The following is an 8831-nucleotide window of genomic DNA, read 5'->3' as shown; positions in this document are numbered from 1 at the left end:
ATGGACTTGGACTTGTGGATATCATGAACAAGTGTGGCTGCAGTGTCAGCTTTTACAGTGTACAAGGGCTTCAGGCTTCAGTTGTTTTTTAGCCAAAATCCTGCCAAAATCACCTACTTAATTTTCTACAAACAGCTTCTTGAGTCTTTACATCTCTCAGCTTCTCTACAAATGACAGCTCGGAAATAAAAAATGAATATGAAAGCAGTTAAAATTTTCACAGCTCCTGTAGCAAATCGAACTTCATTCAACAGGAGAAGAAAAAGCAAAATTTCCCAGGGGCTCTGGGATGGGCTCCTGATTTCCTAGAGCTGCTGCACTGCAAGACCACTGGGGTAGGAAACTGCCTGCATCTGCCTGGCTGCTGACATTTGGGAGTAAGATCTTGAAAGAGCAGTGGTGGGTTAGGCAACTGGATGAGCACTGCAGGGTATGCCACACATGGCATGTGCCTCATAGGCAATTCCATGATGGGTTATGAGAATAAAATCCCTTTGTTGCCTTAAGGCCAATGGTGTGGTACTCCATATGAGTGAAAAGAAAAAGCTTTCTGTGGTCACATTCAGCATTAAATCATGGCCAGCAGTACCTCCAAACCTCAAAGTTTCTCAAGCTATTCACCACAGGATGTGTGAATAGCTGTCGACACAGGATCAGAGAGATTACCTGAAACAGTTCAATGGTTATCAATTTGGATCAAGACTGTTCCTAAATGAGATCTGGTCCCTCCTTGAAAGCACTTTACAGAGGTCTGAGATCAATCTTTAAGATGGGAAGCCTACAAGACCTAGGAGATAAAAGTGGTTAATGAGAAAAATCGCCAGGGCCCAAGAATTCAGATGGAAGGAACAGCAGGTGTGTGGCTGGCAGATAAAGGACCAAATGGCCACCATGAAAACTAGCCAGGCTTGACAAATCCTCTCAGGGAAGAGGCCAGGAGATGTGTAAACAGTGAGCTTCACCTGGCTGCCAATCCACAGATCCTGCACACGCTGCCATGACAGCACCAGGCCTTTGGCTGGGGCACTTTGAACTATAGAAATGCAGCCACAAGCTGAGTTAAGAGATGCTGAAGAAGCAGCAGCACTCCCCTGTGATATGTGGGCCATGCAATGAAGTTAGGGACTTGAAATAACAGCCTAAAGTGATCCCTGGCTCCCATCCCCTCCCCCTGCCCCTGCCTCCAGCAGAAACGCTATCAAGGAACATCTCAGTAAGAGGTTTACAAGCAGGAGTCATTTGAACCATCGATAAGGGAAATTCCACAGCTTCTCACAGAGGAAGGATTGTTTTACAGCAGGGAACCAGGGCAGCTGGAGATTTGACCATATAAGTTAATGAGAGAGTCAGGAGGGGTGGCAGTGGCCGATGATGCTGGGCTGATGGCTCTGATGCTTTTACAGGCGGCATTAAATTCCTTGAGTGAGTAATTAGGGGTGATGAAGAAAAAGCAAGAGGAAAGATTTCAAAACAATAGCTCCTATCAAAACGTGCTGACTCAAATAATGGGACCAAAGGGGTGGTTCTGGGATGAGGTAGGACCCATCAGTGTGTACAGTCACTGTCTGCTGGCCTTCCGGCATTCCCCCCTTCCACACATTCAGGTTCCCATTACTCTCCTCACACATGACACAAAAAAAAAAAAAGCTTCAGACACAGGCTGCTATTACAGGAAGAACTAAAGCTAGGTCTCCTGATTTGCAAAGTGCTGGCAATTCCAAAGTTGGAAAATGAGTGATTCACCCCTTCTTTTGAGACTTACTTCTTCCTAGACACCCTGGGTATGAATGCAGTTCCTTCTGCTGAATTATTACAGCAGAATCAATGGGGATGTAATTTATTTTATATCAGTGAGTTTTCAATAGAGTCTACACGTAGATGAGGTTACAGTTTTGCCCAGTTTTCAGTGCTTGTTTGGAAAAACTACAGGGTACATCTCCCTTACTGAAACTTTTGATCTCCTTTCTTGTTGGAAGCAATTGGTCACTTCTAAAGATAAAAACAAGGTGTGAAAGACCTACAGGGTGAGCTGTGCTGTGGATCTGAGAGATGTAAAAAATGCAGTTTTCTTGAAAGGGCCTGGAACATTTTCCTCAGCATAACAGCTTAGTGATTAAGCTCAAAATGTAGTAAGCCATATGGAATTAAACTGCAGGCTCTGAATGGGAGGTTGACTGAGAGGATTCATAGTTAGCTAGTGACTAGAAAATTAAGATTTCTTCTTCCGCTGTGTTGCTATTTGGTCTCCTTTTGCCTTCCCCTTGCTTTCTGAAGTAATGAGCCACCCAAAGGGAGCAGCTCCTTTAAAGGAGCACGTGGGGACGCGCTACAGGGTTCTGTCCTGCAGACGCCCCCAGACACACAAAACCACTGGCAGCCAGGAAAAAATGTGTCTCTCCATTAATGTCCAAGAATGAACACCCAAGTCCTACTCATAAAATAGGATTTCTGACTTGCTACCACAATGACAAACTGACCTGGGATTTCAGGTCATATTACCCATCAGCAGGAGCTGTAATGTGTGTCAAAGGTGGATGGGAATAAAACTAAGGCCTCTCATATACACAGAAGAATTGCACTGGTTTAAGTAAAGCTGTGATTTTACACCTATCTACTCAGCTGGGTGCCAACTCCAGCAGAGATGTTCCTCTTCATAAGGGTTATTGCTCTGAACTCAAAACATTCCTCGTCAATGTAAGCTGAACCAAAATAAATTAAATTATAATTATAGTGAAAACTATGCTACTGATTCACCTAACTTAGCTTTAAAATTATACTTTTAGGCTAAATGATGCAAATTTCTCATTTACAGAATGCCTAAGACTATTCTGATGATACCTAGTCCTCAAAAAGTTATGGCCTGAAAAATTGGACAAACTATACAAGTTAAAGCTGGGAACTGACCTGTTGACCACACCTGCTTGAAGGGAGAGAACGTAAGAACTTAGGAGACACAGACCTATGATGAGAAACCTCATCTAAACCCCCCCCAAAAAATCAGCAGACAAAAACAGCTACCTCAAAAAATGTCCCACCTAGCACTTTAGAGTCAGACCAGTGAACAATAAAAATCCAAGTTAAGTAAACAGAAAGTACCAGCATGCCTACCTTTTTTCCCAGCTGCTAGATGAAATGACTAACAGGAGCAAGGAGGGAAACTTTCCTTTCCTCACTCTATTATCTAAGAAAATAAGAAGCATTGAGAGACAGGCAGCAGGACCTGAGCTAGCTGATTCTGGCCAGCCATGAGCCATAATCAGAGCACACTCAGATTTGGTTTTAGCACTATGAAATTCAGGCCTTCAGCTTTCATGAAAATAAAAATGGGAAGAAAGAAAGAAGATAAGAAGGAAAAAGCAATATATTAATGGAAGGCAAGGGCTACTCTTCTGCAACCTCATGGAGAACTAGAGCTGCTTCTGTTCAGTGGATCCCCTCTTCTTTGTTCAGTAGACTTGGAAGAGCTCTGCTTAGCTGTATCCATAAGTCACCACCAACAAAGTCAATGGGGAATTGGATTCTAAAGAAGAAAGGCAGTGAGAAGATGAATACAAAAACGGCTGATTAATCATAGACTGGAAGAAACTAGAGAGCATGTAGTTTGTAGGAAGGGCCTTTTTTTTGCCTTTGTTTTCTTCATCAGAGGTGCACCAAAACTTCCTATTCCATGTTCTGTCTTTCACACTGCTCTCCATTCCCATGGCTCTGTGGACTGACTGGGCTTGGTCACTGGTGTGCTGCTCCATGGACTGGTGGCCGAGGTCACGAGGACTCCTCGAGGGCGTTGACGACCTGCTCCAGGATGTCAGGGCAGTGATCTGCGATCTGCTGCAGGATGGCGTTGGCGAACTCCTGCAGCTCCACGCTCTCCCTCTCGCCCTTCTCCAGCTCCTCGTGCAGCTGCAAGAATACACGGAGACAAGTCAGTCCCTGCTCTGAAATGTGCTCGATGTGTGACAGCCCTGCCCAGCAGGCTCAGCTACACCACCACTTTAGGGAGGGAGCTAACAGAGGTGACTCGTGCTGGGCACTTCCAGCACCTCTGTCTTCCCTTACTGACACCCTCACCTGGAACTGAATGCTCTCCATCCTCTTTATTTTTCATTCTACAGGATCAGGTGACCTTCCCAGTAAAGGCCATGTTCACATGACTTAACTACTCCTGAACACATTGTTCTCTGATAAATGTAAGAAACACTTCCTCTGTAGAATGTTTTTCTGAAGGCAACCATATTCCAGAAGAAATACAGCAACTTGCTAGTGTATTGCATTAAATAGTTTGACTTTGATTCATGAACAACTGGATGTTTCATAGGTCATTACTTGAGAATTATTCCTGATATGAAATCAATAGGAATGTCACATAATTACACATAATCCACACAGAGTTAACCAGAATTTTATTTTTCCTTGGGGAATTACTAATTTTCAGAAGCTCTCTTTCCTAACTCAGTCAGAAGATGACTACACACAGTTGCAGTGGAACATACACAATTTCTGTTTACTAACTCTGCATTTCCTGTTGGGTCATTCCTTCTTCAGATCACTATAACTGGCTCAGAATGGGGGAAAGAATTTCAAACTTTATATTATTCACTCTGTCTACAGTTTATAAACAGTTTCTCCAACAAGTGGTGTCCCAAACCATGTCACACAACATATACAAACACAGCTTTTAGCTTTGAGTCTAATGCCATTGCCAGATTTAGGGGCCCACAGAGTCTTAATAAAGAGCAGGAAACATCTGCCTTCAGTAACCTGTTTAGCTGCTCAGCAATTGATAAAGTCCATACTGGCCTGTGAACTGTGCAAAATCCCAAGGAAGGCTGTAATTTATGCAAGCATTTTAGGGATTTCTGTACTCACAGTGGTCTAAGAGCCTCAGAGAACAAGGAGAAGCAGCATCCCTTACTAGGTCAGATGATATGGACAGACAGACTGCATAAGCTTTCAAGCAGACAGCCCTGCCCTATACCATATCTAAAAAAGCTCTTATATTTTTACTGATAGGATTTTCTCCTAATGAAGTATATTACCTATGAATATAAGACAAGCATATATGTAGCAGATACATACACTTAAGATGGATTCTGAAGCTTATTTCCAGCTTCTGAAGCCAAAGTTCTTTGTCAATTTGAGCTGCTGTGAGCAACTATCTTTCTTGTACCTTCTGTTAAATTCTGTGTGGTCTTAAAAAAATTAGTATTATCTGTCAGTTCTGTAACATTTCTTATTCCTAACTGATTAGTATTTTTATTGGAATGCTAATATGTTAAAACATGACATGGAAAGAATGTCAAACTGGTATTTTTCATGCCTGAAGGGATAACTGTTCATCAGTATACAAATTTCTTGATCTGTGTTTTGCACTTCTGTAACACTGCTCAATGAGGTTTTAAAAAGAGAGAACTATTAGGTGTCAGCACAGCAGGGATCATTTTACTGCTTTAAGAGCACAATGCAGTGGCAAAGGTTAGATTTCTACAATTAAAATTCTAAACAGATACAACAGTATGTCTCTGTTTAGTGATGGTATCAAGCAAAGCACATCAGATTGTTTCTGCAAGAAACACTTCTTAAAAACAAACAGCCTAAGAACAACTATGGAGTAAATAAAAATGCTTTTTAAGGAAGTTATGGTGCAGGCTTCTGTAGACAAAAGTGAGAAAGGAAATTAAAAGGGCAAGTGTGCTACACTGTTCCCTTTACTAGGCAGGGTAGCATATAGTAAATTATTGGTGCTTTGCGTGCTGAATGTTAGTTTAATGTGTTCTTATGTGCTTTGTTCCTACTGGCTGCTGTACTCACAGAACAGCCATAGGAATCTGAGAGGGGGTCCTGCCAAGAATCACAATACTAAGGCAACCTGATCCCACTCTGTGGAGTGACATGAGCTGGGAAGTGGGGAAAAGAGAGGGAGGGGAGCACTCTGGCCTCGGGTAGGGCTCTGGGGGAGAAGGAGGGGCTCAGGAACAGCAGGCTGTGGATCGGTGATTAGCCTGGGTCCAGCAGGTATTAGTCAGGAACCTGCAATGGATGGATAAGCATAGGAAAGGTCCAGTCAGCTAGCAGGATTGAGACAGGAGTGGTGCTGGATATTAAAAGCCAGGGGACTGGGATTCAGGGACTGCCTCTGAGTCCAGGGTTGTGAGCCTGGTGAGATCCCAGCGATGCAGGTGGCCCCAGGTACAGGAGCCTGCAAACCACCCCACCACTGGTTCATTCCTGAGAATGCTCTGAGCCCTGAACTCAGAGACAAGGCTGCCTTGTGCCTTCTTGGGCCAGCACAAAGATTGCACGGTGCCATCCACCAGAAGGATGGGAGGTCACAGAGCTGGGAGAGAGCAATCAACAGGAGAAACAGACAACGTTATTGTTCTCCTTTTCTTATCTGGCACCTGCAAGGGTCCTGAGTTCTCGGTCCAGAAGAGGAGAACCAGGAGAGGGCAGTGTTAGCAGGCAAAGCAGAGGTCCTGCACCACCACCACCACCACCACCACCTGCCCAGCCAGCATTCCTCTTCCTGGCCTTTCAGACAAATCGAGGTGAAGCTCCAGGAAAGGACAAAGCAATTAAATTAATGAAATATAATAGCATCTGCAAGAGACTGAACTTCAAAACTGAAAGAGGGTTGGTGGACAAGAGAGAATCCTGCAGGATATTTTCTTCAATTGGGCAATACTGCAACATCAGTGAAGTCTGTTTCTTACTCTACTAGTCAGCATTCATGTATTTATAAGATGCCTTATAAAATCAAAATAAGCCCAACAAAATAAGATCATGCCAAAGCTAATAAATCAAATGCAACCAAACAAAAGTAACCAACTCAACCAGAGGAGGAAAGTATTTCCAAGAAGAGAGTTTTTTGACCATCAAGAGTCCAGAAGGAGATGGCTCCAAATGCTGAAGGCCAGCAACAATACTTTACAAATTAGTGCAGACAGAAAGTCTACGCAGCTGGCTGGCAGATGTCTGTGACGAAACGTCTTTGGAAAAACAGCAATGATAGCCTTGAGTTGGGTTTGCTAGCTTCAGAACAGCTAGATTTAATAAAGTGATTCCTGCTCCAACAAAGACATCTTAATTGACTCTATAGCTGGTGGCAGCATTTCTAGATCAGGGATATCATCTCCATTGATGTCACTCCTCTCGGCAGCAGCTGGGAGCAGCACATGTCAGTCCTCCACCAGGCAAGGGGAACATCCAGTTCTCAGTGGCATAACTGGACTCACCTGCATGTTTGGAAGCCCAGATTTTAGGGAAGTTTTTCTAAAAGTATTAATATCACTTCTGCTACTGGTTTTCTAGATTTTTTTCTTGTGAATGCAAACTGACTTGATGTTAACTTCCCCATGCCATTTTTCTATGAAAATACAGAAATGTGAACAATCCTTTTTTGTTGGCATTTCTAGTGGAGGATATGAGGAGATTCACATACCTGCCTCATAGAAATGACCAAAAATTAGTAGGCCAAGCCAGATATGCTTTTGTCTAGTGGGTAACAAGTAAGAATAGACAGCTCAGAAAGAAAAGGACAGCAAGGACCCCAGAAGTGCTTCACAGTATTTATCTTTGGACAGAAGAACAGAAATGGCCTTCAGCATCTCCGCGGAAAGAAAGCTTGCAGATAATCTGCAATAGGTTCAGACACTTTTCAGCACTGCTGCCTTTCTTCCTGGGTTTAGAGCAAGTTATGACAGCAATAATTTTCCATTTATAGTTAAACTCTATCACTGAAAAAAAAATCCCTAACAAGTCACCATGAATTTAGCTTCTCTGTTCCAAGATATTTCAGAACTTATTTAAAGATTAGGAGACATTCAGAGTCATATGAATGATACATATGAAGATAACTTCATAGTTAAGAAACAGGATGCTATGGTTTTATATGCAAACTGGGTGAATTGTACTGCTGCTCTGCAGAAGCTTTTGTGGCCTCTGGTTTTTCCCATAAAGCAAACAAGGTAAAATTAAGCTAAGATTCTTTAAAATTTATTTCTACTCCCCAGTGTGATTTTTGCCTCATTAACAATTCCACAAAAAACACTGATAAACTGGTATCTCATCTTGGGCTATATACAGTAAACCTAAATACAGAATATGAAGAGCTTGTAGAGCAGCACAAAAAAAAAGTTGGTGGAGTACTTCTATATGGATACAATACCAGGATATAGAATTATGTTTCTCCAAAGTTAAGTGGTTTTGGATCAGGTTATGGTTAGTCCAAAAAATACATTTAGACCTTAAAGTAACACAAGTAAGCATCAATAAGAAATTACACTGATTTAATCTAAACTTTTGTTTTGTCTCAAGTTAAACTCCACTCAGGCAAATGGTCAAGAGCTTTTGCATCTACCCAAACAAACCAGTGTAAATATGTGTGTTTGATGCAGTGAGAGCTAATTACATACAAACCTTTATTTCTCAACTAAATACCTATAGAAGAGCCAAAAGAAAGGGTTACAGGTTTGGAAGTCTAGTCTGATAAATTTTGAAAACAAAAAAAAGAAATAAATTTACTGTAAATCCTTAAATATTTCCATTCTACATGGAAATTTGGGGTTTATGTTAGCTCTTTCAAAATATTTCAAAAAGCATGCATTTAAAAATTGAAGTAAAATTTCAAATGAAACAGTCTTGCCTTTTTAAATAATAGCCACAATGCCATAACATTGCCCATTTTTATTTGTGTATGGAATTACTAATTTTAATCAAAATATATACTATCCATCATTAGCATTAACTATTCCTAACTTGAAAAGAGATATAAATCCAAGCAGAATCCATGGCTCAGCATCAGGAGATGTTGCACGAAGATGTCACAAGGACCA

General features: G+C 41.8%; 1 protein-coding gene across 2 annotated transcripts in view; it reads right to left on the bottom strand.

Annotated features, from left to right (window-relative positions):
* Nucleotides 1–3725: 3725 nt before the first annotated feature.
* The window catches only part of ERC1 (ELKS/RAB6-interacting/CAST family member 1), a 257407-nt gene continuing 252301 nt past the window's right edge, over nucleotides 3726–8831 (bottom strand). For both annotated transcript variants that reach the window (XM_062490995.1, XM_062490996.1), the window contains one exon: nucleotides 3726–3900. In XM_062490995.1, coding sequence (XP_062346979.1) covers nucleotides 3763–3900 — 138 coding nt within the window. In that variant the 3' untranslated portion in view covers nucleotides 3726–3762. The remainder of the gene's footprint in view (nucleotides 3901–8831) is intronic.

Source organism: Cinclus cinclus, chromosome 4 (assembly GCF_963662255.1).
Source record: "Cinclus cinclus chromosome 4, bCinCin1.1, whole genome shotgun sequence".
NCBI lineage: Eukaryota > Metazoa > Chordata > Aves > Passeriformes > Cinclidae > Cinclus > Cinclus cinclus.
Note: the sequence above shows the minus strand (reverse complement) of the source record. Positions and strands in the feature narration are given on the sequence as shown.